Source organism: Egretta garzetta, unplaced genomic scaffold (assembly GCF_000687185.1).
Source record: "Egretta garzetta isolate BGI_Z169 unplaced genomic scaffold, ASM68718v1 scaffold86, whole genome shotgun sequence".
Taxonomy (NCBI): Eukaryota; Metazoa; Chordata; class Aves; order Pelecaniformes; family Ardeidae; genus Egretta; species Egretta garzetta.
In genome coordinates this window covers 1,186,617-1,209,171 of record NW_009259970.1, presented here as the reverse complement: position 1 = coordinate 1,209,171, position 22,555 = coordinate 1,186,617, and the positions used below count along the sequence as shown (strand labels likewise).

The window sequence follows — 22,555 nt, the reverse complement described above, 5'->3', positions numbered from 1 at the left end:
CAGCGCTGACATAGGAGAAAGCAGTGGCCCTTATGCAACAGAGAAAAGGAAAAACAAAACACCCATGGTCCAAATTTAAAATTCATGTTCTCCATTCGACTTAGATAAGAAAAAAATAGTTAAACACTCCCTCTTTCTTGAAAGAAAGGGTTTAGTATGTCTTGGACAAGAATCATACTTTAGTTTTCTATGATTTTTTTTTTAATTTATTTTCCAAGTAAATATCGCGGGCATTAGCTGAAGGATAAAAATTCGAAGTCTTTAAGTGATCATTTAAAAACACGTGCAAACTCCTATATCTTTTAATCAAACCAATACTGTGATTTTTTTTTCCACAGGATAAACACATACGTGTTAGGTGAGAGGAAATCTATCTGGGATAGCCTAGTATATTTGCAGAGATATACCAAAGCCAGGCTGGTTTTTTCACCTTCAATTAAGGATAGAGCATGCTGCCCCTGTTTGTTTTCAATATGGTTCAGGTCTTAAGCAGATTTGAAGTAACATTAAGTAATAGCAAGCAATAATGATACATGGGTTATAAAAAATAAATTGATACATCTTAATTGATGTCTTATTTTAGATGGATCTCTAATGATTTAGATCAGCTACAGTTCTAAAACTGTATAAATAATCAGCATATACATTTGGCTGTTGAACTGGCAGGGTTTTAGAAAGCTGTTCCAGATCAATAACAGAAAATGAATCTGTTCTTGCCCAAAAGGTAGAAACAGAATCAATTAAGAGCACACAGTCCAAAATATTGTAAACTTTTTTACACCTAGAGGTGAAGTGTTATTGATCCAAGTTCCCTTACGTCAGGAAAGGTACTGTAAAGAGGTTTCCATGCCCAGATTTCTGATCACTCTTATACCTGACACAGGCAATAACCAACATTTACTAAAACTAACAGTGCACCAACTGTTCCCCGTAATAAGCCACTACTACCTCTGTCACCTTGATATGTTCTTGCATGATCGCTGCCCCCCTGCCTCCATATCCTTGTATGTTTATTAAAGCAACTTTGCATTGTTTGTGCACAACATGTACAGTCTTATCACGGCAGCTCCCATATGACTGTCTCTATCAGAGGATAATATATTAAATCAAGATAGGCCCTAGATCTCTTTGAACCACTGACAGAGTGGCCAAAACAGGGCTTCATGTTAGTTTGGGGTTGGTACTTTGTTACTGATATTATAGAATTAACTGTTATGAAGGAATAGGTATTTATTTAGAAATAGAAAAAAGATAAAACCATGATAAAGAACCCTAAAAAGGATTTGATACAAATACAAATAGAAGTAGAAAAGAGGGAAATAAATAGAAAAGCTTATGAACTTGACCTTCTGGACAAATATTCTCTGGTATTCTGACAATATAAAAAACCCCAAAGGAAATAATTAATCAACTTCAAATGAAATTGAGCAGCACATGCTAACAACTCAAAACCACAAGTGTACACTGTTATTACTTAGAAAGAAAGCTCATGACTTGAGCAAAGCCACAACCACAGGAAGACTGAGGGTGAAGTAAAGATCTCCACCTATTAATAGCTGTGTCTTAAAATGTCATCTATATATGTGAAGTTCTACAGGACATGCTTATGTCATGATCTTTTATTTATGTTCCTAGACATGATCTATGATTTTCTTTAAGTAGTTATATTCCCTTCCTCATTAATTCCAAAAAGTGTCAGGGAAGGAGCTGCTGTTGCATCACACTGTGAAATAAAACTGCTGGGGCATTCTGGCACATTTCTGGCTTCTACAGCCACAGTATTCTCTGGGAATCAAATAAGTCTGCAAGTAATAAAGCAGAACTCAATCCAGAGTGTCTGAGTAAAAACTGTATTTCTCACAAATCTCTTGTAAGCAAGAATAAAAAAAAAAGCAAGCCTATAGTAAGAGATGGAAGGAAACGACATAAGAAATTTAAAATTAAGGGGGACAATAAACTTTTATGCTTCCATTTTAAAATAAAACAAATCCTTATGTTTATCATCAGAATTTTGGAAAAGAATCACATTATTCCCCAAGTATCTCTTGCCTTATCCCACCTTTCTTGGTACAAACCCAGAATCTGCTGCAAATTTCTCCAAACAGATGGAAGAATAAAAAAAATACCTCAGTCACACGATGGGAGGACAATCACTTCACAGCCAGTTCCCTATGAAATATTTTATGGCATGAATCTAAAAGGATTTAATGTAATGCATGCTATAATATGTATGTAGTTTTAATTTTGAAGTATTTGTTGTAAAACAAATCTTACAATATTTTCCATAATTCTCACATGAGATTTTATTCTCGATAGCAATTGAGGAAAGATATCTTCTACATTGTCTGTCTGCACTAAAAGAAAAGCACTCAAATATATGAGATCGAACTACAAAAGAAATACATAAGTTCTTGTTTCTGTGGCTTACACCAGTAAGCACAATGGTATGCTTATCTAATGTACAATTAGGCTGATTTCTTCTTCAACTGTCAGAAGCCCACAACTTGCTAGAAACACCCCTTTGCTGCTGAGCCATCAAAGCATGCACATGTGTGTGAGAGCATGAGTGTATAGGCATGCATGCATTTCTCATGGAGAAGAAACCCTAATACAAGAGCTGTGGTTTAACCCAGCAGGCAGCTAAACACCATACAGCCATTTGCTCACTCTGCAACCTCTGCCAGCGGGATGGGGGACAGAATCAGGAAAAAAAGGGGAAAAAAAAAGTACATGGGTTGAGATAAAGGCAGTTTAATAGGACATAAAAGGAAGGCAAAATAATAATGCTAAAAGTATACACAAAATAAATGATGCAAACTGCAATTGCTCACCACCTGCCAACCGATGCCCAGCCAGTTTCTGAGCAGTGGTCACAGCCCCCTGGCCAACTCCCCCTGGTTTATATACTGCACGTGATGTCATATGGTATGGAATAGCCCTTTGGCCAGTTGGGGTCAGCTGTCCTGGCTGTGCCCCCTCCCAACTTCTTGTGCACCTGGCAGAGCTTGGGAAGCTGAAGAAGTGCTTGAGTAAATATAAACACTACTTAGCAACAACTCAAACATCAGTGTTATCAACATTCTTCTCATTCTAAATCCAAAACACAGCACTATGCCAGCTACTAGGAAGAAAATTAACTTTATCCCAGCCAAAACCTGGACAACAAAGCAGTAGTCAGAACACAGAGAATGTTTGGAATAAAAAAAAAAAACACCCTGAAAAAAATATTATATTACCTTAAAAATTTTGAAACCCCTTTAATCTGAAGAGATTGTCAGAGGTGACATTTTATAAAGGACATATTAGTGTCATATTTTTAAGAGTTATTTGCTGTGTATTTTTATCTGGAGAGGAAATTCTTTGTGTGTGATGTCTTTTTCAATTCTACTAATATGAAGCCACAGAAATCAGGTAGAACCAGACTATCCAACAAGGACAAACAGGGTAGAATGCTGCTGTTCAACAAAACCATTAGTTAGAGCAGACTGCTAATGTGCATATCACAGAATCAGGGCATGGTTAGGGGCAGAAGGGACCTCTGGAGGTTATCTTGGCTAAGCCCCCTGCTCAAGCAGGGCTGCCTTGAGTCGGTTGCCGGGAACTACACCCAGAGGGGTTTTAATTATCTCCAAAGAGGGAGACTCCACAACCTCCCTGGACAACCTGTGCCAGTGCTCAGTCACTCTCGCAGTAAAAACATGCATGTTTCCTGACGTTCAGAAGGAACCGACTATGTTTCAGTTGGTGCCCATTCCCTCTTGCCCTAGGCACCATGGAAAAGAGCTTGACTCTGTCTTCTCTACACCCTCTCTTCAGGTATTTATACACACCGATGAGATCCGCCCTGAGCCTTCTGTTCTCTGGGCTAAACAGTCCCAGCTCTCTCTCAGCCTTTCCTCAGAGAAGAAATGCTCCCGTCCCTTGATCATCTTAGTGTTGCTTTTCTGTCCTACCTCCAGTAGCTCCTTCTCTCCTTGTATTGGGGAGTCCAGAACCGGACACAGCACTCCAGGCATGGCCTCACCAGTGCTGAGTAGAGGGGAAGGCTCACCTTCCCACATCTGCTGGCAGCACTCCTCCTAATGCAGCAGAGGACACCATTTGCCGCCTTTGCCACAAAGGCACATTGCTGGCTCGTGTTCAACTTGGTGTCCGCCAGGACCCACAGGGTCTTTCCTGCCAAGTTGCTTGCCAGTCAGTCCATCCCCAGGATGTACTACTGCATGTATGTGGTGGATGCAAGTGTCTCAATTAGAAGACATGTAACACTTCTGTACTTTGAGAACACTTCTTATGCTTCATGACATCTCTGAACTGAAAGCTTAATATTTTTTCTCTTCTTAAAGTAACAAAATCACTTCCAACCTGTAGTTTTACTCTCTGATAACTGAAAGAATAGGAAGCACATTGTGGTGTGATTCCTCTGCAAGTGAGATGCGATAAGAAAAAGGCATAACTATAGTTACCTTTTTCTGCATCACTTCTCCATAAGCATCAGAGCAAGAATTTTCTACCCCAGTCCACGTCTGATCTCCTCACACTCACTGAAATACTATTTCTTCCTTTTTGCGTCAGATTCTGTTCACGTTTCATGTTCCTGTTCCTAGTAGACTTTCTGGACCTGAATGAGGGTCCACTGTCAGCACGAAGGAATTGGAACAGGAATAACAAGAGCTTTGCTCAGGCACAGTTGAAATCACTCTATGTTTTTTAAAATGATCTGGTAGAATATGCCCATGCAATTTGAGATGTGATGATTGAAACAACACGTGCATTAAACAAAATCTTTCAACCTGAAAAACTGTAAGTACTGAACAAAGATGCTACATATTTGTAGAAAGAAGGTATATTCAGAATAAAGGGATTTTACACTTTTGGCCTCTTTTAAGGTAATATCAATTTGATGTTTTTATTACAGTCCTTCCAAAACCAGCACTAAAAGCATTTTCTATTCTTTAATTCCTTAACAGAAAGAGCGCGAAAAGGGATCTAATCTGGCATTTATGTTTCGACTGCCCTTCGCTGCTGGCAGGGTTTTCAGCATCAGTATGTTGGATACGCTGCTTTATCAGGTACTATAAGCAATAATGTGACTTATCTTAACACAGATATGCATTGTTATCATCTATTTTATTATACTTAATTGTTAGATGACTCTGTTTTCCTACATGTCAGCCACTAATGTGTGTGTCTGTAGTAGGAACAACCAAAGGCAAAAGATAACGGAGCATGTTCCGCGTAACAGTACTAGCTCAGTTATCAACCCCAATATCACCTGCCTTGCACAAATTTTGTTGCTAAACAGTGTAGTACTGTTTGTGAATCTCTCCACAATCAAATAAGCAGGATCGTTTCAATAAGGCCTACATAAAATGCAGATTATACAGACTAATAACACTTGTATTCTGCAACAAAAAGGCAGTGCCCATTCCCAGAAAGTAGTGTCTCTAACCAAGAAAATCAACAGAATTACTTTTGTAAGTAATTTATCAGTCATCTCAATTACTTCCTGTTCTCTTACTCAAGTCAACTAGAGGTCCAGATGACGAGTCATCATATCTTAAAGTAACCCATTCTGTCCCTAACAAGAAATATATGCAGCAGTTACAAAGAAACAGTGGGGGAAGAAAAGGCAGCACTAAACTTGTTGCTCAAGAATCCTGGACAGAGCTCCTCATACAAAAGGAAGTGATGACAGTCAGTTGGGATAAGGGAAGGACAACAGCCTCAGACAGCTGAAGAAACAATATATCAGAAAATATGGGGTCAGGACAAATGCAAGTAGTAGTTGCTGGTTTCAGGGGGGAAAAAGAAGAGAATATTGCCCTCGCTCCTCAGCAATTACCACCTTTCTGCACACCCTGATACATCAGGATGCCCAAGCAGCAGCCCCCCACACTAGCCTTCATCTGGCTTTGCAGAATAAGCAGCAACACCACCATGGCCCATGTAGTCTGCTCACCTAAGCAGCTACCTACTTTGCCTATACCTAGAGGGAGCCTGTGGATGCTTTTTTTATTCAGGTGCAAAACATTCTTTCAGGGGGATTGGTTTACTTGGTAATTTGCTGCATGAAAGGTGTTCTTTCATTGCAATTCTACTTCCAAATAAATTCCCTGAAGGCAAATTCAATGTAAATAGAAAAATCCTTGGAGCTAAGCTTTTCTCAAAAAGTCATTAGTATATAAAACAGTCATTTATAGGGCCAGGTACCAAAAGCAGATAAGACAACAGATGTTAAATAGTTCATCAAATTCTAGATGATTTAGAAATAAATGTATTGGTTTATAAAACATGTTTTTAATCATGTCCCAGAATATCAACATCACATATGGCAGAATTTTTTTAAAAAGTAAATTAAGAGAACTATATAGAAACAGATCTGTCATTGTCAACAATTCCTGCCAGCACATAAGTAACTTCAATATTTTATATTTGCTCCTAGACATGATCAGTCATGCTATGACTTGACAAGTAAAAGCATTCACCAGGAAGTGTTTAAAACAAAAAACCCCACACACTCATTCTCACTCAAATTCCACCCATTCTTTCTTTGAACTCCTACTTCTCAGGTGAACTGTCATTTTTCTAGAATTATCTTTCTTATCCCAAGTTACAAATTCTATGACAGCAAGTTCTCTCTGTTCCTTTTCTGTATGACATCTTTTTCTTCTGCATACAGAGCATGGGAAACAGCGGGGTTCACCTGGTGCTTCCTATTTTAGGCCAAAAGAAAAGCCTTTGAATTTTTTTTAGGACACTGACTGAAAAATGAAAACTTGGTCTAGCAAATCATTGTGAATACACTTGGTAATTTAATGACAATTCTACATCATAAATGATGCAGCCAAGATAACAAATAAGTGAAGGTTCTTTTCAGGAAGATGCTAATTTACCTTGTCACAACTGGAAGACTACCAGTATAAAAATTAAAATAGTTGAATCACTATGTAGCAAATTAAATCAGTCTAGCTTCAGATGCTATAACTCTGAAGGATTTATATAACACCTTTAAGTTATTTCTTCATGAAAACCGATTTGCTAGCTCCGTATTTGCATTAAGCCAAAAGAGCTAATTGCAAGTTGTGTTCCAACAAAGATTGATAGCCTGCCTTGAATGCTGCCCTACTACACCTAAGAAAGAGGTGGCCATGAACAGTCCTACCACAGTTAAAGCGCCCGCATGGCCCTCCGATTCCTGCAGCCCAACTCATAAGGAGTAGAAATATTTGTGATTTTACCTGATCTAATGTCTGTTCCTGGTCTTAGCCTACACTTCTACATTTAGCTTAATTTCCACCTTTTAACCACTCAGCAAAACACTCTGTTAGCAGATAAACATACCTGACCTAAGGCAGATCAACCCTTAAAAAAATAGATGGATTGGCCAAGGCAAATGACTCATTTGAATTAAATAATAGCAGTCTCACCTTGGTATTACGCACTACTCAGTACTGCAGACCCATCTAACATAATGACAGCATTTCTTTTGCACAGAGGAGTTCATTATTATAATTTCACACCTAATAAGGGCAACACCTTACTTCTAGTGATCTTAGATCTACATTCATCTTCACTTCCATGGTGCCTTATTACGCCTTAGTCTCTTTGAATCCTGTATGTACATTGCATGGATATGTAGAACCAAATAAGAAAACTTATTTTATGTATGTAGATTCAGCACAAAGAAAGGGATAGCTATTTCAACAGTGATTAAGATACTTAAAAGATAAAGAGATTGATTGCACACACAGATGTACAATTTCTTTGAAATTCATACATGGTGATAATGGTTACCTGCTCATCCATTCATTAAAGCTTTTTTCTTTCTTTTCCATCTCTCCTGTTAAAAATCTTGCAGTCATTTGTGAAAGATTATATGATTTCTATCACAAGACTTCTGCTGGGACTTGATACCACACCAGGATCTGGGTTTCTTTGTTCTGTAAGTTATTAAAAAAAAAATAAAAAAAAAATTGTTACAGAGTACCAGAGGAGATTCTGTACTCTCTGCAAAATATCTCTACCTTCTTTGTATGGCACTTCCTTTTGTGAAAATGCAAGAAAGGCCACCGGTGTCCTTTTTCACCAGGGGAGAAGACAAGAAAATTAGACAGAAAACACACCTCGTTTTAGCGACTTCCATAGCAAAAACCACAACCCACCCCTCCCCCCCCGAAGACACAATACATTCTATAACGCACTAAGAAAATTAGGAAAGACAGGAAAACACAGGACAAGTGCATTTTATGTGAAATATCAATGGCAGTTCAGCAACCAATTCTAAAAATTAAGTATATAAAACCCAGGAAGCACTACCTATATTGTACAACCTAGCTAGCACTTACACACAATGCTATTTCACAGCACCCATTTTCATCATAGGCAATAAAGGGCAGAACTGGGTTTTTACGTAATGATAAGATGTATTAGAAGACTGCAGTTCAGGTGTCAAAATTCAAAAGTCATCTTGTTATTATGTATGTCAATATTCCCCAATGTAGAGTTAATTTTTTATATCTATTTTATATGTATATACACACACAAAAAAATTAAAACCATTAAAAATTAATTTTTATTAAAAATAACCCCCCACCTTTCTGTTTTCTCCCACACCCCTCACACCCCAGATGGCAAACAGATAAATAGAAATGGAGTTATTTACCAGTTGCTTTCTGGTGAACTATAAAGAATTGCAGGATGTTATTCTCAAAAAGGAAATTATCAATGATGGTTCAAGAAAGTTGTTTAAGTAAAAAACAATTATGGATTTGTTGGTCAATAATTAAGCTTTGTAACAGTGAATGCAAGACCATCTAATCTCTGAAAAGGGACTTGCATATCTTGAGATAAAGCTAGTGTAATGCTAATGAAATACTTAATATTAATTTAAGACTTTCTTATGCCATTTATGCTTAGTGTTTTCTTTCCCCCATTCCCTTCTCCCCAGGTGCTCAGCCTGCAGGCTAGAGAACAGTTATCTAGCTTCATTCAAAATATTCACGTGTTCTTCAGTCTGTTCATCACTAGTTTCTTACTGCTACCGATATCTACTTAATTCTTTTATATTTTAGTTATATATGAACACTGGATGAAAGATGCCATAAGTTTTTAAGTAATTTTAAAACATGAACAGAAGTAATTTCACAAGACAGAACCATTTGCCTCCCAAACAGGGAGAGAACAAAAGAAACAATATCTACAAATGCAAGAGAAGTTCCAGATCTGTTGTGAAGCAAAGGTGCAATACTACAATATGATCAACTACCAGCTAGTGTTTAGTTTTAAAAATTTTTCAAGAGTGGTATAGTGAACAAGTGATAAGCCCTCAAGAGTTAAAAGTCCTCCTTCCTATTATTTGTTCAGATGAAAATCACAGAAGAGGACCTATGGATTAGGACATATGCCAGACTATATCAGAAACTTTGTTCTTCTACAGGAGACATTCCAATTGGAGTCTATAGGACAGAATCCCAAAAGCTTACAACATCTGAGGTATGTCAGTTTACTATACTTTTCTTTGGATTTGATTACAGAGTATACAACATTCTTTGGCCCTCATAGGAATGAGAACCACTTATTTAAAGAATATGGTGAATGCCATGTCTGCAAATGCACAGGATTCCAATAACGCACCGAAGGTCTCCCTCTGCTGACATGTATATGGTTGCATTAACCCAGGGCTCACATTCATCCCCAGACTTCATGAATACCCAGAGCCAGTCTACATACTAACTTTCATTCCTGTGCTCGCCTGCAGAGAACTGACTGATTGAAAAGAAGCGGCAACTCAGGCGCAGATGGGACAGGCTGGGATAGTGAGCTCTAGTCTGAACTTGCATGTGGTGACTAATGGCAGTACCCTTTACAGGAGGCATTTCAGCGTTCATGTGAATTTCTAGCTAGAAATAAGCAACAAGAGAATAAATTAATATTATTAAAAATGTTGTGGGATTTCTCTAAATTTAGCTGCCAGTGGTAATTTTTTGTATGCATGTATTTATGTGTCTGCCATATAAGTGTACACATTTCTCCCTATATTTATATACAAAGAATGACAAAAATACTTTTTCCTGACTATTTAACATACTTTTTTTTGTTTGTGCAGCTTTTATTTGTCATGTATAAGCCATTTGTTTACGTGACCATTAATACTGCCATCTCATTAAACCATGGCTTAAGAACAGCTCTAAAACGCAACAGTGAACAACTTTCTCCTTTCTTCTGAAATACTCAGACACAGTTTACTGCTTTCCAGGACAGACAGTTCTCTCCCATATTTCAGAAAAATGTTACAAAACATTAAGCCATGTAATTCATAACTGTAAGATTTATCCTGAAGTAAGTACAAACATTCAGTTAAAGTTAATTTAAAAATAAGGGTTACCAAAAGGTTTGCAAGTTCTAGGTTCACTAGTGTCTCTCTTTGTGGACCACCAACACCTTTATAGGTGGCTTTTACAGCTTAGCCAGTGGACTACTGTGCCACTGCAATAATGTCAGCTGATTTTTTAAAAATATAGCAACATTAACATAATCCATTAAAAAAGTCATTCCTTGGAGAAGAATATAGGCAGCATCACTGCTAATATGAAAGAAGTCTGACATAGCTTTCAACAAACCAGAGGACATGCCAGATTTTAAGAATTTGTTAAATAAGGATAAGTAAGATAAAACTTGTGGTGATGCTTTATTCTCACATTCACAGCTGGCTATTTAACTTCCAGTCCAAAAAAGACATATTATTAAGGGTGTGTTTTGGTTGCCTGTTTTTTTTTTTTTCTTTCTGCATTTTCACATGCTTTCAAATACACAGGCTGACTGGCAAACAGCATCTGTACAGGGGAGGGGTAACTATAAGAGTAATAGTCATCTTTTCTACAATTTTTTTTTTTTTTGCAGGGGGCTGGGCGGTAAGCATACACACTCAAATAAGTCTTCTGAGGCAAGCTTAACTGATAAATTAAAGATCATTCAAATGTTTTTCTGAAAACAAGGCTTGAGACCATCAGACACTAAACTCTAAACTAACAATTTTACCATAACATTGGAAACCTCTGGAGCTTGTACACATGGAGCTGCTTAATCAGACAAGGCCCAGATTTAGTTTAAAGTAGTTATTGATTATCTTCTACAAAGATGCGATTTCTTAAAATGGTCAGACAGTGAAACCAGCCTGGAAGCCACTGTCCAATAGATAAGAGGAGTTCTACTATTACTTCCTCCCAGCTTTCACAGGTAATCTCATTAAGAGTTAGAAGAATTAAGAATCAGGTAGAGGAAGAAGGGGGAAGGGGCAGGGAAATTTGAAATAAGTTTTCAAATTGTCAGGTACTGGACTAATCCGGAATCATGGCACTGTCTTTGCTTATTAAGTGAAGCAAAAGCGTTTACTCTTTTTAAAAAGCTCAAGGCTCTGAGTGCAGACCCCCAGTGGTATTTTCACACTTAAATACTTCAGCAGTTTCTCATGTAGTGGGTGAGCATTTGTGAAATTCTTCCCCCTTTAGAGAGGGGCAGGTAATCTTCCCTAACCTAGCTCTTCCCCCGAATACAAAGGAGCTATATCTAGCTCTGCTTCTGTGACCTTCATGGGTAGGTACCTACAAATGCAGAGATGCTGAAAGCTCTAATCTTTCTGCAAAGTGTTTCTTTTGAGGTTAAATGAATTTTTTACTAATTTCACTAATAAAATAATATGAGCATGGGCTATAATTTTTGCTTCTCAATATATTAAGCCAGAAAAAATGTTAAAATATTGTTGGATGAGATCTTTAAAATGGAAGTTAGAGAAATGTAAATTGCTATTTTTCTCAGGAATTATGAACTTCTAACCATAATTTGAAGGTTTCTAACTCAGAGAACCTCCAAAGTGCACATCAATTTGAGTTTAAACAGACATATAAAACTTAATTTGTATTTCACACACCGGGAAGCTGCCAGTTAATGGTTAACTTGAGCCACAAGAAAAAGTATGCCAATATGAATAATTCTTTATCTACAATTTCTCCTTTGACACCCACTTTTTATACTATGCAAATGAGAAGGCCTCACTTCACTCAGAGATAAATATAATTCCTTTGAAAAGAAAGCAAGTTTTCAGTGACCTAGTGACTAAGTAACAAGCAAATCTAGTGTGCCTCTCAATGACCTGCACCTATGACTCAAACCACTTCCACTTCATAAAAACAAAACAAAAAAGAGATATGAATTCTTCCTTACTACCTGCGTAGCTGATTTTCTGCGGTTGCTGTTAAAACGGTCCATGTTTGCTTCTTCAGATTCACTTCTGTTTAAATTGTCTTTTGTTTTCTTTTTCCCATTCCTTTGTCAGTCACGAGAAATGGCTTCACAAGTAAGTATTTGCTTAATGTCTGCCTGGTTCTGGGTGTCATGGTTTAAGGCCGGTAGGCAGTAAGCACCACACGGGTGCCTGCTCACTTCCCCCACAGTGCGATGGGGGAGAGAATCGGAAGGGTAGAAGTGAGAAAACTTGAGGGTTGAGATCAAGACAGCTTAAATTTAACTCTATCCCAGCCCAAACCAGTACACTAGGTTAAACCCTGGGAGTAAAATCCATACAGGAAATGGAACTATGCACTGCACAAACCTTGTGTAAATAAAGCTTAAAGCAAAGTTGTTCGGGATACAAACATCTTAGTAAAAATCTGAAAGCTGACAGACTGGGACTTTCAAATAAGCCCAGTGGAATTTGGTCCCTATTGGGCCTGACCCTACTGAATTCTGAAGATAACATCTTTTCTGGTGAAAGCCTTGATCCTAAACACCCTACATGCTAATGGACACACACACACACACACCCCCAAGTTTATCATAAAAGGAATATGTGGCTGCACTAACAATGGTTCAGACAGCTGTTGGAGTAGAAAAGCATTCCTAGAACCTTAGAAGCAATTAAGGGCTGTTGGTATACAGAAAAGTTATTTTAACATAAAACTTGCAGTTAGATAAAAATAAGGCATTGCTTCACAATAGAATAGATGAATCTGTACATTAAAACTGTTTCATATTTTATGCACTTAGCTCCCAGGGAGCAGCAAGGCAAAGGAACAAAGATCCAAGCAGCTCGTTGATGTTTGGTGTTGTAGTGCTGTTACCGCCATATTCACAGCCACCCTGACAATCTCAGATATGAACACTGATGTGTTCGTGACTACATTCTTGTTCCTGCCACATGATGGCCAACCAAGGCTATGTTTAAATAAGGGTGTGAAACATCCTCCACTCGAGCACCTGGAAAACCCCTGTGGGTAACAGATGTCCAGCAGCACAAGTGAGCAATCACACCCATTTGGGCACACAGTCTGATACATGAGATGGGAACCTGCCTTTAGAAAAACCAACCAAACACCAAGCCCTGAAATAAAAAAAAATGTTTAAAGGCAAACATTTCTTCACTTTATGTGTGACATACAGATTCTTCCCCAGTAAAAGTAGCAGTGATTATGTAAAGACTTAACATGCACCTTGGTATTTTCCAGAGATTTTACCATGTTTCTATTTTATGAAGAGATTCCTTAAAACATAAGATGATCAACTACTACTGTATAGTAGTAGTGACACCATATCATCCGTTATGCTTCTCATACAGCAGGCTTACAAGCTATGCAAAAAGGAAATTAAATTAAATTAAAGCAACCAAACCTCAAAATAAATTAATGATAGTTACAGAAGTATTTTTAAAGAAAGTCTGAAACCAATTAAAACAGAGGGGGACACACAGAAGCACTCCGCACTGGGCTTTTATTTTCTATGTATTAAACAGCTGCAACTGGCAGGCACGCTTTTGTGGTGCCTTTGAAAGAGGGCTTGGGTTTCTTTGCTTTTGCTTTCTCTTTATGAACAGTTTAATTTTTAACTCCTGCATACAGGGAAGGGCCATTCTGCACGCCTTTCTCAGCAGGCAGCATAAGAACTGAATAGTCACCTAAGTAAATATCTGTCACCTTCATTTATGGTTTCAACTCACCTACCCCAGTGTTTCAAAAGTTCAAGCTAAGGACTTACAGATTCACAGAATCAAAAGACTTGTTCTTTTACTTAGCCTCTTCTGAACAATCTCTGGCTCAAAAAATGTGAGTTACCCTCCTGTAATAATTAGGATGATTGGTCTCTGCCTTTCCAATCCTACTGCCAGCAAGTCCAGATAGTTATTTTATCAAGAGCTGGACAAGGAAAGCTAGCAATCAGACAGGAAGAAAGGCAAAACAAGGCCATCCCTTATGCTCAGTCTGTATCAGGTTTGTTCACACCAATAGACCCTTCCCATCCATAAGTAGCACCTTATCATATGGAATGTACTTTGCTTACCTTAACCCATACTGTAAAATACATGTACAACCAAAATGCCAATTTAAAATAACAAAACCCAACAAAATCAAAAAACATTCCTGTGCACAGGAATTCAGAGTTCTCTCTAATGCCCCACCCAAAATAACATCAGCTGAGTGAGTAAAAAAACTTCAAAAACTCATGTAATTAAAAAACCCCAAAACCTTTCTGTTGCAGACTAATCTGAAGAGCCTCAATAAATCGGCGCATCTTTGCATGAGGCTTTGTGTAAGATCCTAGCCTAGAATATCAAAAATGTGATTTTACTCGAAGTGCTACAATGTATGCATATTTATTGTTTTTTAATTATTGGTTTTGGTGGAGTTTGCGTTTGGGTTTTTTTGGTTTGTTGGGGTTAATTTTTTTTTTTTTTTTTTACACAAATAAAAGCTAGTCTGTGCAAAAGGGAAAAAAATAGTATCTTTCTCACACTGTCAGTCTTACTCATATCAAATATTATTATATGGACTCCGTAAACCTTACTGATTCTGTGTGGGAGAAGGTGCTGAGCCTCACTGATGACGACAACAGAATCTTGCTTTCAGATTTTATATTAATGGGAAAAGGGCTTTAGAACTCTGCTAAGAGCCTTCAGTAAAAGAAGAACCTTCAGTAGCTCTTCAGTTAAATTTGCTTTATTCACTGATAACTTTGAGCATACTGTGAACTCTTTCTGTTCTCGGGGAGCCATACAAACTGAGCCAGCTTCACTTTAAGTCATCTTTTTTTTTTATATATACTTCGGTTTTTGTTTTAAACACTCAAAACTGAAATCAATCACCAGTAACTTGGTAATACATGACTGTGCTGATACCAGCGAGGGCTTCCCTATTTCACTGACAATAAAAGATGTTTCAAAGGCATGTGCAACAATAACTCAGTATTATAAGGAAGCAGTTCTGAAACTAGAAACTAAAAGTATTACTTAAATGCAACATAGACATTAAAACAATTTTGAAGTTATGTTTTTAAATGTTTCCTCTTATATTCCCTATGATCTTTTTACTGCACATGTAGCCCATCCACGTGAGTTATTTCAGTACTGCTGTATGCATACACTATTGGTCATATTTGGATGGCATGATGAAAACACAGCAACAGAGGATCAGATTTTGGCCCTTAAGTCTGCTTCTTTTTGTTACTGTATGGGTGAAAAAGCAACATCACTGTGCTTTAAGGTAGGAGTTAAATACCTCATTTGCAAGAGGTGTCATGAATCACACCGAAGGCTACTGGATACATCCCTTTTTCAGACATGGAGACATTCCAGATATTATGTGCTGGAAGGTCAAAAATGCCTGGGAATTTGAGACACAGGTAACAGCATGTTCCACCTGTGGCCTTAAAAAGAATACTCAAAACAGCGCAGCCAAAGTTGAACTGTTACTTAATGAATCTGCAATATACATCTAAAAAGCAGTTACAGGACTTGAATTTCTAAAAATACGCAGACTTGGAAGAAAGTGGAGAAGTCATCCAGAACAGATTCCTAGATTCAGGAAAGACAGTATCAGAAGGCCAGAACTATTCTTCTTAGAATCATAGAATGTGTTGGAAGGGACCCCTAGAGGTCATCTAGTCCAACCCCCCTGCAGTGAGCAGAGACACTGCTAACTAGATCAGATTGCTCAGAGCCCAGTCCAACCTAGTCTTGAATCAAAATGGAATCAGGCACTAAGTAAAGCTTAACTGCTTTTTCACTTGAGAAACATATTTACATCATAAAAGGGCTTTTTACGTAAAAAAAGTCTAGTAAAGGGTGCCCAATTCAGGAACACTTGCTAAGTAGGAACAGCTGAGTCCTTTCAGCCCCATTGCAACAAAAACACACATTCAACTGCACTGTTGAAAAGAGGAGAGACCATCTTAATCTGCTTCCATTTCTTAAAGCCCTTAATCTCTCTTGTCATTTTTCTTTCAAGTCTCAAATCTCTATCAGTGTGGAAGAATGGGAAGACACTAAAGACACCAAAGAACAGATTAGTTATCGTAATAACCATCGTAACTCAACTTCTAGTGATCAGTCTGATCATCCCTTGTTACGACGAAAAAGCATGCAGTGGGCCCGACGGCTCAGCAGAAGAGTACCAAGACAGTCTGGTAAAACAGCTGAGAAGATAAACCAGCAGCGAATGAACCTTTACAGGAGGTCAGAAAGACAGGAGCTTGCTGAACTCGTGAAAAACAGAATGAAGCATCTGGGCCTTTCTCCAGCAGGATACGGTATGATTACTAGAATACTTTAAATTAATAAAAACATTAGTATTATGCAAGATGAACTTATTTTTAAGAATTGAGGGTGCCATAAACAAAATATTAAGTTTATGATAATGGTTTTGTTGGGGGTGGTGGGGGTGGTTGTCCCCCCCCCCCCCCCCCCCGAGACAAACTTGCTGGATTTTTTTTAATCAGTTCTATCATCACCCATTCCTATTTTCAGATGGAAAGCTCAGAAGGCAGCATGTCAGTCACATTTATATTTAGCACATCTGATATGTGTATGCAGAATATATAAACACTCCCCTGTGATTGAATAACTGTGCCATATTTCCACAAACTTGTTGAATATAGATGAAGACAGAGCTGCTGTGAAGTTCATTCGTATGTCAAGGTGGAGAGTTGCTTATATATGGAGGACACTGCATTTTCCCCACAATTTTTAAAATTATTGCCAAAGTGTCACGTCAAAATAATTTTTATGAAATGTGTTTCACTAGGTCTTCAGATGCCATGTTTATCCATCAAGTCCTTCTCCAGCAAGGATAATGCTGGTTGGTTTTTGGGGATTTTTTGTTTGTGGTTGGTTTTGGGTTTTTTTAAAGCTATTGACAAGAGCTCTGTAACACCTTTTTTTATTATATGCACCACAGCTGCCTGGGTTGCCTTTCTACAGCCTTGGCTCTGTAGAATGTTGCATGGAAGCCTGCAAGAACTATGGCTTCTCGTTTTCCTAGAAACACCAAGAATTTCTAGATCCCAACTTGTTTGTCTGCATAGTAGGTCCAATATGGAGCTTCTGCTTCAGAAGCATCAACACTGGGGTTCCCATACTCAATTTTCATTTGAAGAATCCAAAATGCACTGTTTTACAAATGTGTTATTCTTCATTTTTCAACACAACTATTTTTAAATTTGACTTATCCCTACAATATCCATTAACTGAAGGTAAATGTGGTATTTCCTTCAGAATGGATATTTTTATTTGTCCATTTTAACTACACACACACTTAATGCAGGGTCAAAACATTTTTTACGCCAATAGCAATGACTACCCAACAGTAGTTCTTATTGTTGCTATTGATACAAAATCAACTCAACTGTAAGAGAAGGCTGCTCCAGAATATATGGCTATAGTTTTGCTCACTCTTTACAAATTAGGTATGTAAATACAAGCTCTTTATCCCACACTCCAACTGGATAATTACTGTTCCTGCTTTCTTCATGGATACTATATGACTCTCTGCAGGAAGATTCAGGGCTAAATGTTTACAGGAGTTACACAAGCCACAGTAACATTTGATCAACCACAAATAACCGTAAATTTGATTCATATTTATACTAGTTAGAAGAAAACTGTTGTATTGCTGCTTTTATTTTAAAATCACAGTTAAAAGCCAACAGTAAGTGTTCATTTAATTATTTAAATTTAGGAAGATTATATACCATCTGCAGAACAGCAAAATCTTGATAGGTAAATGCTTCACCTGATTACATTTATCTGTCCTCGTTCTGATTTATAAATTTTCATGATCACTTCCCTATTTTCTTACAGATGCACCTCATTATAAAGGAAGCATCTACTTTTACAACGCCAGGAACACCCACATTCTGAGGGAAAAAGAACAAAACCCCTCAAAGAACCACAAACCAGTTGCATACATGCAGTCAGCTGCAAACCTGTGTTGTCACACTTCCACTGCCATCTTCTCCAGCCTCCCTCACATTCAGAAAGAAATATCAGAATCCTTTCACCTCCAACGAATGAAAAAAACCCAAACAAAAATCACAGCTGCTTATGTATCTGTGTATATGGGGGTGATCTCTAAAGCCAGTTTCACATCTTCAGTGTTCTTTTTACATTGATAACCTAATAACCTGTAAGACTTCCAAATTTAAATTCCATCAACTGAATTCATTTAAGCCAACTGAGACACAACAGTTTTGACTATGCATGCCTCTTGCAGAGGTGTGATGATGTTAGCATGGTGGCACAGGTGCTTGTATAACTAGTTACAATAATTTGCATCAGTTTCACCTTAGAGAAATAAGCTGTACTGTAAAACACCATTTTAGCTGTATAATTGTATCTATACTAAGAGTCTATGTGAGCTTATCTAATTGTTTTCTAGACAGAAGTACTTATGGTGGTGCAAATATTTGATACAAGCATGTAGAAAAATTACACATACAAGCAAATGCCCAATACAATAATTTTCAACCTCCAGACAGTATATCAAGAATACTTCATTAACAAAAGATTTAGGAATTGTGTTGAAACTAGAATGAAGCTGTTCTCTTTCAAATAATTTTCCCTAAAATGCTGAAGATGGAAATTAAAACAGAAGAAATGCCTCTCCTTTTTAGTCCTAACAAATTAAAACTAGTCTCAGTGCAGCACCCCGGGAAGCGTACCCAGAAAAGGCTGCACAAAAGATACTGCAATGACAGCTGCAAAAGTGTAGCAAGACTTGACTGGGCAAAAACCTTAAAAAAAAAAAAATTCAGTCAGCCTTCATTTGCAACATACCATCAGAAGAATAGTAAAAGATGCAAGAAATAAATACAAATTTCTGTTTATACAGCATTCACATTTCAACCATTTCCATCAGTGATAAAAGGAAAATGCTTACTAGATAAATATGGAAAGGGAACAAATGCTTATATTGACCAAATCTGGAAATGGATGAGAATGCCATATACCTGAATTTGAGCTTGCTTATCACTTGAACTCAATGCCAACTGAGGGTGGAAGACCCTGCTTCCCACAGACTAACAGAAGCATGTGATGGATGGGTAAATTACACTAAAGTTGGGTTGCATTCAGAATTGCTATGACTGAAAAAAATGCAAAAGTACATTTTTAGAATGTTTAGAAAGAAAACAGGATCTTTTGAGAGCTGATAACTCAAAAGATGCTGTGTTAGATAGTTCCAATTCAAGTACAGTTGAAAAGAAGTTGCTAATCTTATTTGAAATCCCTTTGACATCTGACACTTTTTGACAGCTCTATTAGTTTGTCAGAAATCACACTTTTCACAATTCTTTTGTGAATATAATTAATTTGGTATGGGTTTTTTTTTTGTCCTCTAGATGAAATGAACGATCATCAGAACACCCTTTCTTACATCCTGATAAATCCTTCTCCAGATACAAGATTAGAGCTGAACGATATAGTGTAAGTTAAAGCACAAAAAAAAAAAATAATAATCATGAGACCTGCAAAATTTCTTGTCTGCACTTTCTTTCTGAATTTATTTTATTATCTTTCTCCTGGAAAAGAACCCCAAACTTTCCCATGCACCTATAAAAAAATAAAAATATGGAGACTTCTATTTAAATAGACACCTAGTTATACATACTATACATTTAAAATACACATATAAATGCGTAATACATATGTTAGTAATGCTCTTACCTCCATATCCTCTCATAATCCTCTTAGTATCTGTATTTAAAATAGAATCTAACCAAGTCTGCTGGATAGCTTCACAGAATTAATATTCTCATTAAATTTTAAGCAGGAGCTTAACTACGCAGTCTTAAAAGAAAGATCAACCCTTCAAAATTGGTGTTTTCAAATGGGATTTTATTACATGGATTCAAAGATCATTGAAGTAAACAGCAGTCTTGCTGTAAATGTCATGTGATATTCACACCCAGGATCATTGAAATACAAATAGCAGGACCTTAACACAGGAATTTTTTTTGCTTGCTTACCAGGAATTTTGCAGACTACATGAGAAAAAATTGAACAAAAACTTGAACAGCCAAGAAAGTTTTCAAAGTCAAGAATTTTAGATAATCATCTGGCATTGTCTCATACTGAAGTCCAATACGATTCCTGTGTTAAGGTCTGGAGCCATTTCTGCCTCCAGCCTCTCCTGCCTCTGCCTTGCTATACTGACACACCCCATCTGCGCCACAGGAAAGAAGCCACGTAGCCCATTTGTGCAAGGTTCTCCGCATCAGTGCTGACCCGCCTTACTGCTTGCTCACAAGGAGGAAAACTGTTTGAATTATTAGTCCTCCTGACACTAAACCAAAATCATCATAGTGCTTTGCAGCCCGTAGCATATGAAAAGCATAGCATAATATTAACTGTATCAAACAGCAAAGGCAATTATCGTAAGATTTGTTGAAATTATTTGGAATACTATTTTCATTGTTATGGGACTCCACAGTATGATGTGTACTAATGTTTAACCCATATATTCACATACTGTTACCTAATCTACCTAGGTGAAATAGGTATCCTGCATTCCATTTTTCTTTCTTTGCAAAAACAAAGGTACTCAGCAATCCAATATTGCATAATTTTGCAGTGGTACTGAATTTGTGGTGTGCTACGTACACATAGGTAGCCTGTAAACATACATACTATTACCTACCTTGATGTATGTTCATTTCCTGATGCTTAATAAGCAGGCCTGTGTCCCAGCTTAAGCTCAGACTTTTTTTTTTTTCTCTTAAACCTGACACAAGGAACATGATCCTTGTACCTGGATACCAGTTAATGCTTCAATAACCCAGACCACTACTCTATCTGATTAGAGTTCTCTCAGCTAGGCAGCCAGTTCACCCTCAGTGCAATGGGGGATTATTAGTGGAGGGGCAAGGAAGAAGAGGTGGTTCTCTTTCTACTGTTCTCTTAGTCACAAATCCCAGAGCAGGTAAAAAGCTTTTTCTATTTGTCCTTTTTTTTTTGCTGACAAGCTGGAAAGCTACTTTTCCTGTATTTTTTTTCTCCCCTTCTTAATATATTTTGCAGACTTCCTCCAGCTGGTTACTCTTTCATCACACTTGTTAGCTGCACTTTTATGCCAACATGGCTTATTCTTATTCAAGCCACATATTTCTGTGCATATCTGTGAATATTTTGAAGCCAAAACATGTATTCACTTTAAGTCCTCTAGATGCAGCCTTCATTCTCTGATTTCCCATGCTTATACAACTAAGTCTTTTGCAGTCACTACGATCCTATTACATTTGTAATTGATCATGGGTATATCAGGTAACATACAGCCCTGAACCAGCACGTGAGAAAATTTTCTCAGCTTTTAGAGACAGACTGCACCCAATGCAGCATTTGCAGCTGTTGATTTCTCAAAAAGCTTTCTCGTTAGTCTTTGCATTTGTTAGCTTTACAAGCTAATCTTTAGTATCTTGAGTTGATGGAGCTTAAACGACAATGATCTCACTGTCTTTATTGAACAATTAAGACAAAAGCACTTACATTTCAAGTGATATGTTCAGACTTTGCCGTAATAACTCCATATTTCATCTAGCCTATTTGCCTTAACAAGTACTGAATAGCAGCGTTTTCATTCTATAACCATGAGATTTTTGTACCAAAACATGTAAAATTTTGACTCTCAGCAGAGCATGATGTTCTTTTTCTCTATCAGGGTTTAATACTTGCAAATGAAGGTTGCAGTAACACTCCTTGTTCTCTTTCATTCCAGAATTAGTACAATACATTCTGTTGCTAGCACTGTCCCTCTCCTTATTAAAAAAAAAACAAAACACAAAAACCAACCAAACAAACAAACACCACCACCCCCCCCCAAACCCCCAAACAACCCACACACACAAACAAAACCCCACTGCTGGCTGCTTGCTCCTTTGACATGTTTTTGGGGTTTTGTTTGGTTGGTTTTTTTCTCTGCAGATTAACACTCTCCTTATTTGCTCTGGGGTTGCTGTTGATTATGCCCTATAAAAACATCAAATTCAAAATTGCTATTTCAGTTCCAAGAGTTGCAATTGGGAGTTCCAAATTTCAGCACTCTGCAGTAACATCCAAAGTTCACATGTGGGAACTCCTATGCAGCACTGCTCCAGACGTGCTTAAGGGAGGAAGGTGACCACTGAGATTTGGCAGCTGTGACATCAGGGCAGTTATAAACCCTTGAAGCACTAGTCGTATGTTTGGGCTTCTAACAATTTTATCAAGGGGGGAAAAAAAAAAAAAAAAAACAAGAAA

The 22,555-nt window shown here is 37.5% G+C and overlaps 1 protein-coding gene across 1 annotated transcript in view; it reads left to right on the top strand.

Moving 5' to 3' along the window:
- KCNT2 (potassium sodium-activated channel subfamily T member 2) overlaps positions 1-22,555 on the top strand; it is a 130,860-nt gene that overhangs the window by 105,451 nt on the left and 2,854 nt on the right. Inside the window, exons 26-30 of the mRNA XM_035895824.1 lie at positions 4,971-5,072; positions 7,862-7,945; positions 9,367-9,495; positions 16,275-16,575; positions 19,663-19,747. Coding sequence (XP_035751717.1) covers positions 4,971-5,072; positions 7,862-7,945; positions 9,367-9,495; positions 16,275-16,575; positions 19,663-19,747 — 701 coding nt within the window. The remainder of the gene's footprint in view (positions 1-4,970; positions 5,073-7,861; positions 7,946-9,366; positions 9,496-16,274; positions 16,576-19,662; positions 19,748-22,555) is intronic.